Source organism: Oncorhynchus nerka, linkage group LG12 (genome assembly GCF_034236695.1).
Source record: "Oncorhynchus nerka isolate Pitt River linkage group LG12, Oner_Uvic_2.0, whole genome shotgun sequence".
In the NCBI taxonomy this organism is placed as follows: domain Eukaryota; kingdom Metazoa; phylum Chordata; class Actinopteri; order Salmoniformes; family Salmonidae; genus Oncorhynchus; species Oncorhynchus nerka.
Genome location: NC_088407.1, coordinates 54501458 through 54523587, shown reverse-complemented (window position 1 = coordinate 54523587; position 22130 = coordinate 54501458). Strand labels below are relative to the sequence as shown.

At 39.8% G+C, this 22130-nt stretch overlaps 2 protein-coding genes across 2 annotated transcripts; both read right to left on the bottom strand.

Moving 5' to 3' along the window:
* On the bottom strand, nucleotides 1-7095 carry LOC115138378 (cytochrome c oxidase subunit 7A2, mitochondrial-like). Its single transcript, XM_029675170.2, has 4 exons — nucleotides 6988-7095; nucleotides 3546-3635; nucleotides 424-508; nucleotides 1-224 (listed from the first exon to the last, which is right to left on the bottom strand). Exons 1-4 carry the CDS (start codon nucleotides 7003-7005, stop codon nucleotides 169-171), a joined length of 249 nt encoding a protein of 82 aa, XP_029531030.1. The 5' UTR covers nucleotides 7006-7095; the 3' UTR covers nucleotides 1-168.
* Nucleotides 7096-7554: 459 nt separating this feature from the next.
* LOC115138377 (cell cycle control protein 50A-like) lies at nucleotides 7555-17713 on the bottom strand. The gene is made up of 7 exons (XM_029675169.2): nucleotides 17219-17713; nucleotides 16935-17054; nucleotides 10151-10258; nucleotides 9944-10031; nucleotides 9475-9618; nucleotides 9181-9390; nucleotides 7555-8872 (listed from the first exon to the last, which is right to left on the bottom strand). Exons 1-7 carry the CDS (start codon nucleotides 17465-17467, stop codon nucleotides 8679-8681), a joined length of 1113 nt encoding a protein of 370 aa, XP_029531029.1. The 5' UTR covers nucleotides 17468-17713; the 3' UTR covers nucleotides 7555-8678.
* Nucleotides 17714-22130: the final 4417 nt, after the last annotated feature.

The following is a 22130-nucleotide window of genomic DNA, read 5'->3' as shown; positions in this document are numbered from 1 at the left end:
TGACTTCGTATTGTAGTTGTTTTATTATCTATGGTACATTAATTGTACAATCAATAAATATTGATCCCAGGCATGAAACATATTGGCATTATTGACAGGACAAATAATCTCCCAGATCATACATATCTGCACAACAGAGAACATTAATGTAGGAATGGACATGGGCACTCATGCCTTCTTGGGCATGGCTGCACTGAGGAGTTCATACACGACAAATCCACTTCCTGTGAAGAGATAGGAAAGATTTTTAAAATAACAGGCAAAGCAAGAAATGTGTGTGAAACTGGCATTGGACTCCACTGTTTGTGGTTAGACATGACTCTAGTCAAGATTACTTGATCAACTGCCGTAAAGATACAATTAAAGTGGGTTAAATCAGGGCTGTACAATTTCACATACCCAATTTCAGGTTCATGCACTTACCAAAGACTGTAAGGGCCATTGTTAGCCTGTACAGAATAGCATCCTTGGCTCCTCCCTTCAGATGGACTGGAATCCCGTTATCTGCCTGCACAAAGAGGAAATTATCATCCGGCATTCAGAAAACTGACAAGCCCTTTAGAGCAACATAAATGAACCAAAAGATAAATGATTCTGCCTGGGTACAAGGTCTGTTGGTGGTGGCAGTGGTATTTTAAAAATGGCACCACCTGAATATGTTTGTTGATGCATTTCATTCATCAGCACTATAATTAGTCCTGGCAAAGCCCCAAATATTCAGTGGGACATACAATGCCTTGCAAAAGTATTCATCCCCCTTGGCATTTTTCCTATTTTGTTGCATTACAACTTGTAATTTAAATGGATTTTTATTTGGATTTCATGTAATGGACATACACAAAATAGTCCAAATTGGCGAAGTGAAATGAAAAAAATAACTTGTTTTAAAAAATTCTAGAAAATTAAAAACAGGAAAGTGGTGAGTGCATATGTATTCACCTTTGCTATGAAGCCCCTAAATAAGATCTGGCGCAAACAATTACCTTCAGAAGTCACATAATTAGTCAAATAGATTGCACACAGGTGGACATTAAGTTTCACATGATCTGTCACATGATCTCAGTATATTACAGAACAACTGCTCTGAAAGGCCCCAGAGACTGCAACACTACTAAGCAAGCAGCACCATGAAGACCAAGGAGCTCTCCAAACAGGTCAGGAACAAAGTTGTGGAGAAGTACAGATCAGGGTTGGGTTATAAAAAAATATCAGAAACTTTGAACAGCCCACGGAGCACCATTAAATCCATTATTTTTAAAAATGGAAAGAATATGGCACCTGGGTACAGGTCTGTTAGTGGTGGCAGTAAAATGGTGCCGGAAGAAAAGGCAGTAGTTTTATGGGCACCCAACTAATTGTGCTATTATGTGGGTTGTTTTCGCGTTATTTGTAACTTATTTTGTAGATAATGTTTCTGCAACCGTATCTTACGGCAGAAAAAAGCTTCTGGATATCAGGACAGAGATCACTCACCTCGGATTAGATTAACATTTTTTCTACAACAAGGAGGACGCACAAGACATTCTCCAAACACCCCACAGGGCCGACATCCCCGTTATTTGCAAGAGGAAGCGACGCAGATACAGAGGACAAAGAGCCGGATGCCTGGTCAGGACCGGGAGAAGGCGAGAGGGAAAGCTGCCGCTACCATCAATACTACTCGCAAACGTGTAATCATTGGACAATAAATTAGACGAGGTATGATCACGAATATCCTACCAACAGGATATTACAGTTTTTGATGTCCCATGTTTCATGGAATCGCTGCTGAATGACGACATGGATATTCAACTAGCGGGATATACGCTGCACCGGCAAGATTGAACAGCACACACATATTTGTAAACAACAGCTGGTGCAAGAAATCGAAGGAAGTCTCTAGATTTTGCTCGCCTGAAGTAGAGCATATTGTGATAAATTGCAGGCCACTACTTGCCTAGAGTTTTCAGCTACACTTTTCGTGGCTGTTTATTTACCACCACAGACAGATGCTGGCACTAAGACCGCACTCAGTCAGCTGTATAAGGAAATAAGCAAACAGGAAATCACTCACCCAGAGGCAGCACTCCTAGTGGCTGGAGACTTTAATGCCAGGAAACTTAAATCAGTTCTACCTAATTTCTATCAACATGTTAAATGTGCAACCAGAGGGAAAAACATTCTAGATCACCTGTACTCCACACACAGAGACGCGTACAAAGCTATCACTCGCCATCCATTTGGTAAATCTGACCACAACTCTATCCTCCTGATTCCTGCTAACAAGCAAAAATTAAAGCAGGAAGCACCAGTGGCTCGGTCTATAAAAAAGTGGTCAGATGAAGCAAATGCTAAACCACAGGACTCTGTTGCTAAATACAGGGAGATTCCTGAGGGAAACCTGTTTCAGCCTTCCAGAGATTTGAGACTGGGACGGAGGTTCACCTTCCAGCAGGATAATGACCCTAAGCATAGTGCTGAAGCAACACTCGAGTGGTTTAAGGGGAAACATTTGAATGTCTTGGAATGGCCCAGACCTCAATCCAATTGAAAATCTGTGGTACGACATAAAGATTACTGTACACCAAAAGGAACTCATCCACCTTGAAGGAGCTGGAGTAGTTTTGCCTTGAAGAATGGGCAAAAACCCCAGTGGCTAGATGTGCCAAGCTTACCCCAAGAGACTTGCAGCTGTAATTGCTGCAAAAGGTGGCTCTACAAAGTATTAACAGTATTAATAGTTTTCTCTTATTTCTTGTTTGTTTCAGGAAAAATATTTTGCATCTTCAAAGTGGTAGGCATGTTGTGTAAAATAAACGATACAACCCCCCAAATTAATTTGAATTCCAGGTTGTAAAGCAACAAAATAGGAAATATGCTAAGGGGGTGAAAGCCACTGTATATAACCCCTATTAAAACAACTAAAATGGGTTTTAGCTACTTCTTGGAGAGCAAGGTGCTGCTTGGGAGATGTTATAACTGAACCTAATACAAACGGAAACACATACCATAAACATGTGCCCTTAAAAGGGTCAGGAATTTCTTAGGCTAAAATGCATTTCAACAACAAATTGCAGAGAAGCAGTCATTGCTTTAGTTCTACGATTTTTAAGGCAGAGTGAGTGCCAGCTGTGGACACCATAGAGGTTAGACAAGAATCAGAAAAGCATTCAATATCATAAGTCTGATTTTGTCTGATTTGGCTGATGCCTGTTTACGTATCATACTGCATGCAAAAATGTGTTAGTCCAGCCCAAACTATGAGTGAACGTTATGAGCAACCACATACTTATCTTTCAGGCTACAAAGGGGGGAAACAAGATTCTGTTTCCAGAACCTGGGAATAAAGTGCCAACCTTAGCATTACCGTACCAATACTGGTCAAACAAGATTCAACACATATTGACTGTCAAATTAAGTAAATAAAACTAAACCAGGATAGAATTGTTAACTTCTGAAAACAGTATTTCAGCTTTGGGAGACAGGTGTTCAGTTCCACATTTCTACTGCTCTTCAGGGGAACTTTCGGCTGCATCGTCACCTGTTTGCCTCGACCCAGGCCTTACCTGGAACAGCTTCTGCTTCTCTTTGACCATGTTGTCCACCTGTCTGCGGGCACTACTGGAGATAGTCCGCCTGGACAGCTGCTGAAGACCCTGGAAAAAAACAGGTGATCAGGAAAAGATACAAATATTTGTCAATGATTACTGAAATAATATGTGGACCAACTAGTGGCCTATAGCTACTTCTTCTGCTAGATACAGTAGATGAGCCCTGCTTAAAGGATGTATAGTCCTAGACTTATGTTGTTGTTATGGGTTCATTTGTATATATATTCCACTTATTTTGTTTCAAAACATTTTGAAACATTGACCCCAATGTCACACAATGTCCCCATTACTTATAGAAAGACCCATTAACATTACGAATCAGGTAGAAAAAGCCAGTGAAATACTAGCTCAACAACTACATCGATAAGCCGCATCGCATACAATTGCACAAATAAATGTGACAATGAAATAAACCGAGTGTTTAAAAACATTAATTTATATCAGAATCTATTGGAAACACTCCCTTAATTGAATAATTCTTAAAAAAAAAAAAAAACTCATTACACACTCTTGATTCTCGAGATAGCTCTTTGAAAGTGTCTCTCTAAGTGCCAATGAAAAAAAAGAAAAGCTATTAAATCAACGCAAACTAATAAGTCACCTGGACCTGACTGGTTCCCATCGAACTTAAACAACAAAAAAATGGTATTACCACACTTTGCAACGTTATGAAAATGTGGATTTGGCTGCAATTTCATTTCCTTTGGTAAAAGTATTGTATGCTTTACCATGTGCTTCAGTAAGAATGAATGGCCACCAATCACAATATTTCCTCACTAAAACGTGGAACTAGGCTAGTGTGCCCACTTTTGGGGCTCCTATTTGCCATTGCGATAGAACCTCTGGCCATCTCAATCCGGGCCAATTAAAATATTAGTGGAGTGAAAAGAGAGGACAAAACAGGCAGTGTATGTGCAGAAGACTTGCTTTTATAAATTTCAGAACCGGTTGCTTCCATTCCACTGGTCCTTAACATTTTTACTTAATCTCAGGATACAAACTAAATTAAAGCAAAAGTTAACTGAATCCAATTACAAAAGACTACTGTCTAATACTACTCTTAAATGTCCCGTTTAAAATCGTTACAGATAATTTTAGATGCTTAGGAATTACTGTTAAGCCAACCTCGTCATACCTCAAGGAAAATATCATGCAGCAATTGGAAATGACTAAGAAAGACCTGACACAATGGTCAACCCTACCAATATCAGTTATGGGTCGAATACATTTTATAAAAATCCAACTCGAATTCCTACATTTTCACGGTGTATCCCAATTGCTATACCCAAAACTATTTTTAAGGGTGCTGGACACAATGAGCTCCGAGCTTATATGGAATAATAAAAAGCCACAAATCCGTAAAGCCATACTGCAAAAACCAAAAGAACGAGGGGGTTTGGGGCTCCTTAATTTTCAGAAATATTATGGGGCTGCAAACATTTGTAATATGTTTTGGATTCATCCTCATGACTAACTCCAGAGTGGGCAATCGTAGAATCCAAATCCTGTATGGCCACATCGTTAAGAGCTATCGTATGCTCTCCCCTTGCAACTGCCTTTGGAAAGAATTACCTGGGCAGACAAACTCTGAAGATATTGAATAACCTAACATGCTGACCTCACCGGCCGCCTTGCGTGGTATGGGCAGGCATAAGCTACAACAAACACAACTGCATTTTAATCTATAGCAATTTGAATGCACAGAAATAACATGACGAGATCCTGAGGCCCATCTTTTTAAAGGTATATGTGACCAACAGATGCATATCTGTATTCCCAGTCATGAAATCCGTAGATTAGGGGCAAATTAATATTTCAATTGACTGATTTCCTCATATGATCTTTGAAATTGTTGCATGTTGCATTTAGATTTTTGTTCAGTATAGTTGGTTCAGAGTTCATTTTGATATTTCAGCCTGCGTGTCCTGATCGCATCTAGTGTGGATGGACAAAAATCCCCATCCACGTGCCCGGTGAAGTCAGCATGTAAGGCTGAACTTAGAGATTCTTCCCTACTCCCCTTAGGTTTGTAACCATCTATTTCCACCATCCTCTACAGACAAAATTATATATGGAGACAAAATGGTGTGAAATTACTATGACCTCTACAAAGGTGTTACTTTTGCTCAGTGGTGGAAAAGGTACTCAATTAAATGTAATTGCTCAAATTTACTTCGACTTTTGATACTTAAGTACAAGTATAAATAATTTCACCTTATATTAAGCAAACCACACGGCACCATTAATTTATATATTTTTTTACGGATAGCCAGGAGCACACTCCAACACTCAGACATAATTTACAAACAAAGCATTTGTATTTAGTGAGTCCGCAGATCAGAGGCAGTAGGGAGGACCAGGCCTGTTGTCTTCCGGTGACACCTGAAACCCCACCTCTTTCAGGAATACCTAGGATAGGATAAAGTAATCCTTCTCACCCCCCCCCTTAAAAGATTTAGATGCACTATTGTAAAGTGGCTGTTCCACTGGATGTCTTAAGGTGAATGCACCAATTTGTAAGTCGCTCTGGATAAGAGAGTCTGCTAAATGACTTAAATGTAAATGTAAATGTCTTGATAAATGTGTGTGAGAACTTAAAAAAAAAAAATCCCTCATCACGCTTGTAGGCGATGTCATGGCAACGTCGGCGAGCGAAACTCAAGCGTATAACGTCTAACGTTCGTCACGCCCCAAACTGCGCATATGCAGGCCGTCATATCAAACGCTCTACTTCGATGCAGTTGTTTTTGACGAGCTTGTCAGTTTTTCACTTTCAAAAAAAATAGTGGCCCAGTTCTGGTCTTTGGACCAATAAGAAACGTTCTGAAAAAGATCTGGTGTGGATGGGGACCGATTGGTGGAGTGGATGGGGACCGATTGGTGGAAGGTATAATCAGAATTGGGGTACCGATGTATCTAACTATTTATGTGGATATTGCATACATAGTGATTGTACCTTTATGACCTTGTGATCAAATAAAACGTGTTGTTAAAAAAAAACAAGGAAATGTGACTATTCTCATGTTGTGACTTTTAGTAGCCCCCTATGCGACCTCTACACTTGCCCTCACTGTTTTTCACTTCTGTAAATACTTGTTCACTGTAGTTGAGATTGAGGGGCACGCTTTTACTATGTCGACCTGATTGATTTGCTACTAACGTTAGTAGCAAATCAAACTAACAATAAAATACGGTGTGTTTAGATCAGAAGTCTACCTTGATTTTACCAAGACATTTTAAATTAACCGGTGAGAGCTAGCATTAGCAGCCTAAGAATGCTAGCTAGTTAGCCAACTACCCTGATGCAACTAGCTAGGCTAGCTAGTTAATTGAGATGTCATGTAATTGCAGTAACGTTAGCCATGAAAACTTCGAACAAATAATATTGAACACTTACCATAAGTTGCTTGTACATTTTGGAAACGTGTTTATTTCGAGGTGAGTGCGCAAGGACACTTCGAAAACCTAGCCACTGCTTCCGGTGATATCCCAAAATTCTTTGCGGCGAGAAAATTGCTACATTTCCGGTTTTGTTCACTGGCTGCTCATTGGTTGGTGTGCGAAGGCTGGACTCTGATCTTTATTCGATAGCACAAGGCTCGCAAACATTTTACATTGAGTGACAATGGGCGAGCTCGTTTTGCATGGTCCGGTGCCCCGGGTAGCGGAGTTTGTATATTTAAGCCATCCATTGGTCCTGAAGTGAAATCTCCACCAATCGGTTCCCATCTATCAGATATCAATATTGGGTCCATCATGTGTCTGTGTGCATTTGTGTGTTCTACGTGCAGATGTAGAAAAGCCTGGCCCGACATTCAGTAGGCTGCTGGCTGGCAGTACCATCTAAAATGTGTAAATTGTGAGAGCAGCCCTGTGTGTGGGAAATTACACTTTGTTATAGGGCAAGACCAAGGACTAGACCTTACATTTAATTGCCTTTGAACAACCATTGAGGGAAACAAAATCAAAACAATAACATTTTATTTTATTAACATCTGTAATATCAGTAAATTATCCAACACCATATTAAAGAATAAAAAGGCAGAATTAGCTTTGAAAGAAATAATGACCAAATGAAAAATGTAGGAACTGCATAACAAAATGTGACACTTGTAAAATGCATAGCATTTGGTCAACATTGAAATGATACATTTGTTTTGAATTAGATTTTGATAGTCAAGCATCATCGTAGAGACAAAGTCAGTAGCATTGGTCCATAAAAAAACTTTCAAATAAAATTTGTAGAAAATGTTTTTGATTATATATTGAACTATTAGACATTGACAAACAAATTGTTGAGAGTCAATACAATCTGTATGTGAACATTTGGTAAAATCTATGACTGCTTTTATCCCTTAAAATGGTTGGCCCTCATTACGAACAAAGCAGAGCAACATGGCTATGAGCTTTTGTTCCCCATTTAAGCCTCAGATGTATGTAAATGAAATACATTAGTACGTTCACCAGCAGGACATATTACATAATGAGTGTGGAACTTAGTTAAAAATATAAACATCCTTCAGTATCGAGACATTTATGACAAGCATCATGACAAGCATTGCTCAAATAATATACATGTTCTCCTTTGAGACAACATATGGATAAATAGAAATACACAATGTACTTAAGGTACACAGGCAACCATTTCAGCAGTCATGTCATACAAAGACACAGTATCCTAAGCTCCCAGAGCCTTCTTGTGTCTCATCCCATTAGTTTACAGGGTGTCACTCACTCTACAACACACACCTTGAGCTTATTCAGGAGGGCACAACGTTAGAAATATATTTTGTAGAACAGACTATAGTCTCAGAATCAGCAATTGTGTCAGTTCTACACAAAATATATCTATCTGGAATGTGCTGAATGTATCAACCTTCTGAACAAACACCAGACTGCAGCCTTCCCCTGGAGGTGGGGATGAGTGAGCTAACATTACAACACAAAACACAAACATTTGAACAAACAAAGACAAGTGCATCCAGGCTAAATCAGCAAGCAGTCCAGAGCAGAGCAGGGCCAGACCAGTGGTGGCTATACCCAGGCATGCAGAGGGAGGAGGAGGTACGGTCTCCATACTAGGAAGACTTAGCTGTGAATGTCTGCACTGTGGTTACGGTTGCCATATTTGTGGTGGATGATGAGGAGGACGATGCCCAGGAAGAAGCAGACTGAGCCCACGGTGATGTAAGCAATGCCCAGGAAGGGGTTCTTGCCACCCATCCAGGAGATGGTGCTCAGGATCATACGCTTCCTGCCCTCGAAGCTCCGCACGGGATAATCTGAGTACATATGGTTAAAGGAAAGGAAATCTAGAATGATACAGATGGGTCAGTGAATGTTTTGTATCATGTGTAGAACTTGTGATCTATTAAAAAAAAACTATACAGATCAACTATAGTGAACATTGCCAAAGATGGAGTTGGACATAGATATAATTACAATTGAGTAAACCTAAATGGAATAAGTGTATAACTGAACACAAACTCATGTCTCTATGCCTTCCATGTGCAATGTTCTCTCAATACAAACCTATATGCCTGCCATGAACCTCTGTTGTGATTTATTGCGATCGTTCTCAAAAGGATACTGTAGGTGACCTCCAGGATGTATTGTCCTAGGGGCAGAGTCGGGGTCATGTTGGGCTTCTTATGGATGATGCGGTACAGCTTGCGGAAGGTGGGCAGGGCAGCTGTCCTCATCCACACAATGAAATCCTCATTGATGAAGCCATTGTTGTCAGGGTCTGAAGGGTCCAGCTCATAGACAGATTTCCTCCAGTTGACAGGTTTGCTGGTACCTGAAGGAGGAAAAAGGCCTAGTTAGTCATGATAATTTGATTGCTACTAGGCAGTTGTATCATTTTGCATGGTATGCAAATCACCTTGGAAAACTACAGTGAGGTTGTCGTTTCCACCGGGGTTCCTAAACTTCACATGCTTGTCTGTCCACCATGCAATACCCTTCTTCACCAGAGGAATCGCAGTTCTGGAGCCATTGGGGTCAATGTAATACAGCTCCAGAGTGTCTGATGAGGAAAACAGTACCACACGGCAATCAACAGCAAGACAGGTCTCTTAAGTAGTAGACCAACAGTGATGTGCTACATGGTAAACTAAAGCAAAACCACTTCAACCTGAAAAAAAAAAAAAAAAAAAAAAAAAAGCAGACAAGACTCCATATACAAGGGTTGGCCCAAATTGGCAGACACGTATCTAAATAGCATTGTAAGTAAGTACAGGAAAATATGATAAGATTGTGGTTGAGCATTAGTATGTATTATTTTTACTTGACTCCTGTACTGGAAATGGGACAACTATTTGCTAAGAGAAAATGTATCCCTCTGGTCTTACCATTGAAGAGGCTGTTGGCGATTGCGCCACATGGAGCGATAGGCTTTTCGCCACTGGTGCGGTACGGCTCACATTCCTTGCTGGGGCTCTGTAAAGAGTGTCAAGAAGTTTCAGTGCAACTGCACGTTGTTGAAATCAAACAATTAACCATTACATTGAATGGATGTAGGCCTATGTTCTCTCTACTAAGTGCACCTGTAAACATACCTTCAGAGAAGCTTTGTCTCCATTCAACTGGCTGTCATCTCTGGACTTCACATAGCGTCTGTGATTCTGATAGAAGTTTGACAATCCGTAGTACATGAACACGTTGCTCTAGAGGAGAAGAATTGCAGATTAAGGACCAATGAATTAGTTTAGTTCTTCATCGGATGAGAGAGTAGGACTTCATAAGACAATGCAACAACATTGCAACCCTAAGATGAAAGAGCAGGGGGTTGGGTGAGTCTAAAGGAATTCCTGCAATCAATAACATCCTCCTATAAAAGCTGTGTTTGTGAAATAACTTTCAACACAATGTTTTAAATAGTAATGATCAATTCTGAGGAAACAGCCTGACTAATAAAAGGAAGAAAAAAAACACCCATTATTTTTAATTTATTGTGTTTAAAAAAAATTTAAAAAAATAAAACTTTTTTTCTCATTTTAGCGTTGGGGGAAAAAAATAAAAAATAATCTGTTGCAGCTCTAGTCGACTACAACATCCACAATACAATGCTCTCTCTATGGGCTGGCTGGCTAGCAAGCAAACATAGCTACACACAATAATACCAAAGACAATATAAGCATGTAACGAAGCTAGTTAATGCAGTTTGTTTAGGTGATTTTTACAACGCTCTCACCCTGTTCAACCTGCAGACCGATGTGCCTAACAGAGGAGTGCATTCTGAACGATTCTGGGACAAAGAGCACTCCCCTTTTAAAGAGTGAATAGGAGTCTATTAGCACAAATCTCATCAAGAAGAAGTACAACATTACAAATATTTCTCAAGATATGAGATAATTAAATTGCCATCTGTAGTATCGTATAGCTTTGGAATCGTGACATAACGTTTTTATTTTTTAAATACGCGTCGCTTGACATACAGCGCCTCAGTATTCAGACCTCTTGACCTTCTCCACATTTTGTTAGGTTACAGCCTTATTTTACAATTATTATATATATATATATATATTTTTTAACGAAACATTACATTTACATAAAATTTCAGACCCTTTAATCAATACTTTGTTGAACCACCTTCTTGGGTATGACCCTACAAGCTTGGCACACCTGTACTTGGGGAGTTTCTCCTTCTCCTCTCCTCTCAAGCTCCACCAGGTTGGATGGGGAGCATAGCTACACAGCTATTTTCCAGGTCGGGTGGTTCAAAACTTCTTCCATTTAAGAATGATGGAGGCTATTGTGTTCTTGGGGACTTTCAATGCTGCGTACATTTTTTGGTACCCTTCCCCAGATCTGTTCCTCGACACAATCCTGTATGAGCTCTACGGACAAATCCTTCGACCTCATGGCTTGGTTTTTGCTCTGACATGCACTGTCAACTGTGAGACCTTATATAGACCGGTGTGTGCCTTTCCAAATCATGTCCAATCAATTGAATTTATCACAGGTGAACGCCAATGAAGTTCTAGAAATGTTTCAAGGATGATCAATAGAACACAGGATGCACATGAGCTCAATTTCAAGTCTCATAGCAAAGGGTCTGAATACTTTTGTAAATAAGGCATCGTTTTTTTCTTTTTAATAGATTTGCAAACATTTCTAAAAACCTTTTTTCGTTTTGTCATTATGGGGTACTGTGTGTACCACTGTAGATCGCTGATAATTTTTTTGTTATTTAATTTAGGTTAAGGCTGTAACATAACAAATCGTGGATAAAGTCAAGGGGTCTGAATACTTCCCTAAGGCACTTTGAAGGGATTGCGTGACGATTATCTTAGCAACCATGTGATGCATAATGACAACATGAACGCGACTGGTTAACAGTGCTGGGTGGGGCGTTATATGTTAATTCATTGGATTCCATCATTATCTCCTTTCAATAATATCTTTGGCAATGGCACCATGCAATTCACCCTGGACTAAAGAGGCAGATGATAGGAAAAATGTGCTAGACCCTCTGTTAAATGACCCATTTCTCAAGGTAGGAATATTGCAAAAAATATGATCAATAGGCTCATTCAAGAGAAGACATCCTCCCGAGTTATGACATCAGGCAGTATTAGAATCTGACATGTATTATACACATTTTTGTGATCTAAAATTCCTATTCCTTTTAACTTCCAGTGTAGTGAGTAACTTTATCACGGTGCTACGTCATACCGGGCAGTTTTCTGCCTGCTTGAACGCCAATAACTCAGACACACATGAAATGACCCAGGGAATCAACAGAATATTGCTGAGAGATGCACAAAAACAATAACATTCAAATGGGTGAACCTTTCAAGTATTTCTAAACCGAGCCGATAAAGAGTAACTAAATGGACAATAAATGTTAGTTGCCCAGTCTGAGTGTTAGAGATGTCAACGATGAGGAGTATGGAATCCCCGATTCAAACTCCCATTAGACAGCTCTGCAAGCATTATAAATGTGAAAATGCATTCGTTACTCACCAAATATGGCATTTCACTGAGCAACCATCTTAAATTTACTCCCATTACACCCGGTATGTACATCCCCAAAAGGTCTAAATAAATAAAAAATTACAACCTGAGAAAATGCATCTTCAGCACCTCCAATGAGTGTGACTGTTTGAGGTTGTGGACAGGTGTCTTTTATACTGATAACAAGTTCAAACAGATGCCATCAATACAGGTAACGAGTGGAGGACAGAGGAGCCTCTTAAAGAAGAAGTTACAGGTCTGTGAGAGCCAGAAATCTTGCTTGTTTGTAGGTGACCAAATACTTATTTTCTACCATAATTTGCTAATAAATTCATTAAAAATCCTACAATGTGATTTTTGGATTTTTTTTCTCATTTTGTCTGTCATAGTTGAAGTGTACCTATGATGAAAATGACAGGCCTCTCTCATCTTTTTAAGTGGGAGAACTTGCACAATTGGTGGCTGACTAAATACTTTTTTGCTCCACTGTAAATCATTACCTATAATGTGGATTATAATACATTTGATGTATTCTTTTTATTAGGGCAAAGCGCAGGCCTGTGATATTGATACATTTCCAACTTTAGTCTTGTATCAGGTGAACTGTTGTGTCCACATTTGGTCTGATAATTGCCCCATAATCTCCAAAGAGTTCTCTTCAATTGCTACTTCTATATCGATCTCGCTCTAAATAATTAAATTAGTTCAAGCATTTTACTTATAACATTAAAAATAAATGAAGGGGGCCCTTGAATAATTAAACAATAAATGAACCGCAACATGTGAGTGTTCTGTTCATACTGTATTTCACAACCTCTGCGGGTGTTTGGAGTTGCTGCCTATACTGTACGCAATTGAGCAAAGTAGGCTTACTCCTTATTTATTTAGGCTACATTATTCCACAGCCTCATTGTAGCCTAACCAATATCCTGAAGGATATTCAGTGAAAAGAAAAATCTGACATTGACGTCAAGAGTGGATGGCTTCTTTTCGATCGGCCAAGGTTTTTTGTTGTTGATCGGGGACAGCCCTAAACTCAACATCTCAAATTAGGGAGACGGATTCGCTACCACAAGGACAGACTTTATTAGTGTGTTTTTCACTTTGACATCTGCTGATGTAAAAAGGGCTTAATAAATACATTTGATTGATGATGTGTGTCGGGAGCATGTAGTCCGGCATTGCCCACATTTTTGTAATGTAAAAATAATGTTTAGAATGTAAAATAATGTCAATACATAATTGCCATTGTGTAGGCTTATTAAAAGATACATTACTCTTAAAGTGGTAACACAACACATACTTTTTTGTTGCATACATTTGGGGGGGGGGGTTCCTTCTACTGTGAGCTAACGTATTTCTGTACATTGCGCTGTTTTCGCGCCCAAGAAAACGTAATGCTTTCAGGCCAACTGTAATATGATTACCATTGTAAAGCACAACTTCTCCCCTTCCCAGCAAAATCAATGAGGAGACCTTGACGCTGCCCGCCTCTGCATGATTGAAGAAGGCAATGCGCTCCGTAGGGTCTTTTTCAAAATGGCGGGTGGGGAAGCGAAACCTGCTGCGTGATAGAGAAAGAGGGAGATAAGCCGTGTGGGGAAAGAGCTTTTTTCCTCCCGATCCGTCCAACTATTTCACGTCTAAAAAGTAAATAAAACACTATAAAGAGTTTATATAATGTGTCATTACATACCTATTTGAAGTTGTCAAATTTGAGTGCGATTTTTGGGGCGGCGCTAAAGTTATCTTCAGAAGTAAACAGCGGCTGTTGCGGCTTTTTGAGAGTCATGATGGCTTGCAGTGATGATGCAAAAAATGACTGCATTCAGTTGTACAAGTGACTAGGTATCCCCCCCCTCACCCTGTCACTTTCTTATTTTTAAACTGCGAGAGACGTGCTACACCTGGTGGAGAGAGGCTGTACGACACAGAATGAGTTATATGTTACGTCATGACACGTCACAATTTCATGTATAGCGTCGGAGGGGTCAGTTTATTCTACTTTTCTCCAATACTATCGGGCCATTACCATGTCGATTAATGCTTGAATAGAAATGTAGTTCACACCCCAGATTTTGATGCCAACACAGTTGCTAGAGTCCCATTCGTTTTCATTGCAGCCTCGTTTGAATGCCGCGGTTGCGCAAATTTGTACGGAATGTGGTTCGGAATGTGGTTTGCTATTAAAACAAATATAAAATGTATATAAAAAAATAAACGGTAGCCCTGTATAGGCTACTTGATCAGCCCGCAAATTAAAGATAAACCACCTGCTATTGAAATGCTGCACATATCATTCACTTTCCTGTCAGATCTTGACCCATGGCAGGATGGGTCAAGAATATATATTTTGTTTTTTCCTTCCGGGCCAGTAGCTTTCAGTTGGCACTGGCCCAGTGTGCCACTGGCAAATATACCTGAATATCGAACCCTGCTGTGTAAGGTGCGTATAAGGCCTATACGTCTACCACTGTGTAGTCGTTAGCAATGCTAATGATGGCCTTAGCATTTTCAGGTAGATGGCAATTAAAAGTAGATTTGCCTACCTGACAGATTCATAATTATTTGCAGAAATCCAGTAGCCATTTGTTTTGAGAACATCATCACTAGTGCACTGTGTGGCTGGTACACACCTGAATTAAAGGATAACTATACAAAAAAAAACTACATTTCTCAGATTCTCTCAAAAATGGTTCCCTGATGTGGTTTATGCATTGTTGTGGACTGGGGGAAATCAGTCCTCCTCCCCCCTTATTTGTGAGTGATCAGTAAGGTTTTCCAATTCTGCCCTATAGAGAATTTTGCAGAAGAGAACACATAGCACTTTGAAATCTGCAACAACGGGATCTGGTTATAAGACATCCTGACCAGTTTTCAACCAGTAAAGACGACTTCATCAGGTCTTCTGCCCAATGGGTAGTGAGTGTTTGGAACAACAATGGCTGGACATTGGTGGCAGGGCTTGCAAAGTGAAACGCCCAGTGAAACGAGCCTACCAGACGAGCTAAATCCCTTCTATGCTCGCTATACTGAGGCATGCATGAGAGCATCAGCTGTTCTGGACGACTGTGATCACGCTCTCCGTAGCCGACGCGAGTAAGACCTTTAAACAGGTCAACATTCACAAGGCCGTGGGGCCAGACGGATTACCAGGACATGTGCTCCGGCCATATGCTGACCAACTGGCAGGTGTCCTCACTGACATTTTCATGTCACTGATTAAGTCTGTAATACCAACATGTTTCAAGCAGACCACCATAGTCCCTGTGCCCAAAAACACTAACGCAACCTGCCTAAATGACTACAAACCCATAGCACTAAAGTCCACAGCCATGAAGTGCTTTGAAAGTCTGGTAATGGCTCACATTAACACCATTACCCCAGAAACCCTAGACTCACTCCAATTTGCATACCGCCCAAACAGATCCAGATGATGCAATCTATTGCATCCACACTGCCCTTTCCCACCTGGACAAAAGGAACACCTACGTGAGAATGCTATTCATTGACTACAGCTCAGTGTTCAACACCATAGGACCCTCAAAGCTCATCACTAAGCTAAGGATCCTGGGACTAAACACCTCCCTCTGCAACAGGATCCTAGACTTCCTGACGGGCCGACCCCAGGTGGTGAGGGTAGGGAGCAAAACATCTGCCACTCTGATCCTCATCACTGGAGCCCCTCAGGGGTGCGTGCTCATTCCCCTCCTGTACTCCCTGTTAACCCACAACTGCGTGGTCAGGTACAACTCCAACACCATCATTAAGTTTGCAAAAGACACAACAGTAGTAGGCCTGACCACCGACAACGACGAGACAGCCTATAGAATGTTCTTTCTACTACCACATGGCAAGCGGTACCGGAGCGCCAAGTCTAGGACCAAAAGTCTTCGACAGTTTTTACCCCTAAAACATAAGACTCCTGAACAAGTAATCAAATGGCTGCCTGGAATATTTGCATTGTCCCGCCCCCCCACCCCCCTCTTTTACACTGCTGCTACTCTGTCTATCATATATACATAGTCACTTTAACCATACCTACATGTACATACTACCTAAATTAGCCCGACTAACCGGTGCCTGTATATAGCATTGCTACTGTTATTTTTCACTGTCTTTTTGCTGTTATTTTTATTTCTTTACTTATCTATTGTTCACCTAATACCCATTTCTTACTTAAAAATCACACTGTTGGTTAGGGCCTGTAAGTAAGCATTTCACTGTAAGGTCTACACCAGTTGTATTCAGCGCATGGGACAAATAAACTTTAATTTGCTCTGCAAACACTAACATCAATTATTGAATGATTAGCCTACACTTTTAACTGTGATTATACAGTAGTTTGGGGACCGTAAAGGTTGCAGGCTCTGCTCAGCTTACCTCAAATGGTTGATCCAGAGAGAAGGGAACAGAGCAGGTACATGGCTTTGTGCTGTTCCAGCTGTAGCTTTGAGAGCAGTTATAGCACGGACTTGACATGTCAACACCAGTGTAATCGATCTGTAAAGTAAAATGATCAATGACACTTATGTGTATATAAATAAGTGTTATACACTAAATACAGACAAGAACTGAAAGATAGCTAGCCAAACCGAGCTAACACATACATACACAATCAATTGGCTACTTCCTGTTGTGTTGGCTTGCTAGTTGGTTAACGTTACCTCTAACTCTTTGATGTTGTTTGATGTCACGAATAGGCCAATGCCGATTGGGATAAAGATGAGACCAATGACAAAGAAAGCAGGAAGAACAGTGCCGGCTGTCAAAATAGGTTGCCAAGCGGGCAGTCTTTGTTGTTTGAACGCAGTGTTGTCCGGCTTTTTATTTTTGACAGTTCCTGCTCCTCCATGGCCAATAGCAGCAGGCTGGTGCCCGTCCTCTTCCTTAGCGTTGTAGTTAGACGCCATCATGGCTGCAGTTCTCGTCGAGCAAAATAATCCACACTGTCAACAATAGTGACAGCTGGCTATGTCGCGAGAAAGCGGATTGATTGATTCCCTTAGAAACGAAAGTTATATTCTCTATAATGTTACGTAACATTAAATGTAATCACTTAAAACATACAAACATTTTGGATCCGCTTTGGAGAGGATTTCGATCTAATGCGAAAGTAGGCAGCTAAGGATGAGATGGAATCAGGAAGCTCCTAAACCAATGGTGTTGCACGTGATCAGTTGAGTAGCACGTCCTTTTTATGCTAAATGTTTTAAAAAGACACTCACTAGCCAATGAGGCCATATAAATTCATCAGAAAAAATGTTTTCCCCGTGTGAGGCAGAGGTTCGAAACTATGAAGTCATTCGAACAGAAAATGTTCAAGGATTGTATAAATCCTATACAACAGTGTAATCAATCATTTTGAATTGATCACTTCATTGTGTCTCTCCGTGTTTCAGGACATGTCATCATATCATATGAACTGTCCCTCGCCATCTTTGGAGGATACATGCACTCAAAGACTTGGCCTCTATTTTTTGACCTAACTAAAGCTAGGCTACTCATGATGATGTATACATTACTATTGTCATGATTATCCTCATATGATTTCAGTGATGCAGGACATGCAGGGGCTGACTGGGACCAGAAATCGCCTCTGGCATATCTAACAAACAAAAATTCCCCTGAGGCCCATTTTATTCCCTGAAGCCCCCATTATTATCCAGATAATTATCATTTTGCCAAAAATAAACAAATTAGACAGGCCCACTTGGCAAAAAAATGGACCAGCCAAGATGGTCAGTCTGCCCCCGAATTACATGTAATCTCAATTAAATGTATATGATGTGCATATACATGTAGCCTAATCAGACTTCCCTGAAGTCCATATTTTATTACATTCCATTCTATTTACCCATGTTCACTGATTGTAATTTGTGAAGTAAAGTGGCCTAATATGATTGTGGCATTATATGGAACCCACGGTATTGTTAAATACTTGATTCTGATTGGCTTGAAAGGCATTTTAGAGTTTACATTATAAATAAGGGTTTGCTTTGATATCATCAGTATGATTCACTTTACAGAGTGTCTGAGGTAAATGGCCCTGTGCTTTTATCTGCCCAACGGTATCTTCATTCAGGATTGGACAGGCCTTTTGTATAAGCGTGTGCAAGGTAGGCATATGGGTTAAGCTATAATTACTACTTTTAATGTTTTAGTTCAAAAGGCTCAGTCAAAACAACAAACTTTTGCAATCACTTGACTTGAGTTACTTGAGTTGAACATAATTGCAACTTTACATGCCGACCTGGACAGGTACATTGGACAGGTACATTTACCCAGACACTGACTCATGCATTATACATAGCCTAATGATATCTATGCCTATTACTGGCTCATTCTAAAATAGCCCAGGGTATCATAGTCCAAAATCAGCTTTGGCCATTGGAATGATCATTGACTGAACATTACAAATGACCATGGCAATAATACATCACAATGGTTATTATTTTTCTATGTTTTCCAGACCCAAAACTTATTGTAGCCTGGAGACGTGTCTTTTCTGATGTAGCAGTCATTACATTGCTGACCCAGATAGGATGGGCATCACATAAAGGATTAGCTTAATCTGGAATCATGGATACCTTTCCTGTATTTAGTCAGTCACCAGATTATTTACTTACCTCAGAAGGACCCCTGAGATTGACTCTGGAATATCTGGGAGCACTGTCTCATGTCGAATTGTTATTGTTCTTTCTCTGAAATGTTTACCTGACTGTTTCATTAAGGCCAGCGCATCACAATCGGAAACTATTGGGCAAACGTGGGAGAATGTTGTTCAAAATAACAGGGGACAATATTTTCATGGCAGGAAATCACTCAAAAGGGACAAGAAAGAGGATTTTGACACCCACCATCTCAGATAAATTGTTATGAAATTTCTGTTGTTAGAAACGGCTAAGATTAGCATTCCTGCAACATTCTTTTGTTGAAATATAATTTGATCACTGAGAAATTAAGCTATTTGATTGCACCCATTTTAATTTATGGGATTCATATAATATTCAATAAATATAGTACCTAACATCTGATTTGGATCAGACTTTTTTTTCGAACAGTGAGTTAGACATGAGGAATCCAAATAAATGTTCAAAAGCCCCCCACGGACCCTTCAGACTCCACGCCAATCACACCCCAACAACAACTATATAGTATCAGTTTTATATGTCTGAAAAGTAGTATGGAGCTATGGCTCAGGGTATGTGTTTCTTCAACCTATGCAATGTATTCTCAGTGAATTTGGTGATGATTTTTTCCCCCTGTTCAGATAAATTAGTCATTGAAGTTGTTGGGTTTATGTCCCATTCTACATCCTGATATTACCACTAGATGGCGCTGTTCCAGGTGATTTAATCTATGGACGAGGTATTAGAGAAATAAATCCACGCTTTGGTTTTTTTGTCCACTGTTTCAAATGAAATCTTTTTAGCATTTGAGGCACAAAGCGGAATACGTGGAATGGTGTCAAATACAGTACATCAAACAGGGTTTCCATGTGTTTGAAGCCATTCCATTCGCTTCGTTCCAGCCATTATTATGTGCAGTACTTCCCTCAGCAGCCTCCACTGATAAAAATGTATTTTGTAACTCAATGATATTACTTATATGAATATGGATATGAAGCACGGAAATGCTAATATAGGTATCATTGATTTACATTGGATTTGTGCCGCAAATGCTAAAAAGTTAGCATTTGAAACAGTGGACAACAAAACCAAGGCATGGATTTCTGTCATACAGGTACCTTGTCCCAGGGGCATAACTTTGGTTTTAGAAGTGATGGGGACATAATTATTATTAATATTTATTTAAAATTTTAGGGGGCAATATTGCAGATAGATGGTGGCTTCAATCAATGTAATTGTCTGCATCACTTCCAATCCCCTATATATTTCTTTGTAAATATATTTAAAAATATATATTTTCCTTTTCCCCTAATACCATCTCTCCCCTAATTGGAGTAAACTAACAACACTTAAGCCTCTATTTACAGCTTATGCATACTATATACATTTTACAGCCACAGTATATTTTATAATAGTTATCTTTTGTTTGTTTTTAGTCCCAGCTCCACTCAACCCCTCCCATCTTTCTCTGAACACCATCCAGTTTTGATTTCTATTTGCCATATATTTTTCAACTGTGCTGTGATGTTTCACAGAAGTTCTAAACCTTTCTATTCTCATAGATTCTACATATTGTTAATTTAAATTTTAAAAATTTGCTCAGATTATTATTATATTATTGATCGATTGACTATGACTTTTTAAATCACCCAGCAGTGCTATTTGCAAATGTGTACATCATTTGCAAAGGTGTACATAACAAGAAGAGGGTCTGGGGTTCCTCCCATTTTTGGGGGCATGTAAAGCACATTTCCTGCATTTCTACACAATTGAATATGACCCATGGCCCTTCTAGCCATCTTTAACAGCAAAAAGTAAGCAAAAATGCCCACAGTCATCAAGCTAGGTAAGAGACCTTTAACCTTTAACCAATAGCCTAACAATAGCCTAACAAATGAACAACTCTTACAAATAAAGTAAAAATACTTAACTTTTGATGGTTTTTAAGACATCCTCTATATCAAATTTCAGCCAGACCACCCAGCCAACCTGAGCCGCCTTCACGCCAACCCCCACCAGTCTAGTCAATAACTGAACTCTCTCACCAACATCCTTACCATTTTCTTTTATGTCTCAGTCTCAATGGAAAGGTTTGGAAAACAAAAGTTGAATGAAAACACACATGCATCTACACATTAACACACAGGAACAGTACACCATCCAAATAATTCATATCATAGGCCTAATAGTACTGTAGACCTCTTAATTTGCACACAATATAGCTGGGTCGCCCCGTCTTGCCCTTAGGGGTCCACAGCCCTGTAGCGCCCCAACCCAAGACAACCCAACTCATCTTTAGGATCTTAGTGAAACATTCATTATTGGTTTCAGGTGTGTTAGACCAAGGCCAGAGTGACAAGACTACAGCAGACCCCCAAGGCCAGGACTGAGAAGCCCAGCAGCTAGGGATTGTCTAAATAGGTATCTCCCCTGACGTCGGCATGTTTTCAATACAGACTCCTTTTGTCATGCAGAATTCCATATAAGGCATCCAGACCTTATGAAAGATGCACAGTATACCCTTATTCTTATAACAAATCTAGCGATACTGTACATAACTTGACATTTCTTCCATACATTGTGGGAGGATAGCCATCCTTCCAATTAATGGCAATGCATTTATTAGCCACTATAAATGCTAGGTTACACAGTTTCTTCTGATAACAGTCACCAGTATCAACATTTCCAAGCAAACAAAAACAGGGAGAATGGAGAATCTGTAGACATAATGAGATTAAAGAAAATACTCTTTGCCAGAATTCCTCCAGCCTTCACAAGACCACAACATATGCAAATACAGTGCATTCAAAAAGTATTCAGACCCATTGACCCCCCCCCCCAAATTACGCTATAGCCTTATTCTAAAATGGATTAAATATTAAATCAACCTACACACAATAGCCCATAATGACAAAGTAAAAACAGGATTTTAGAAATACCTTATTTA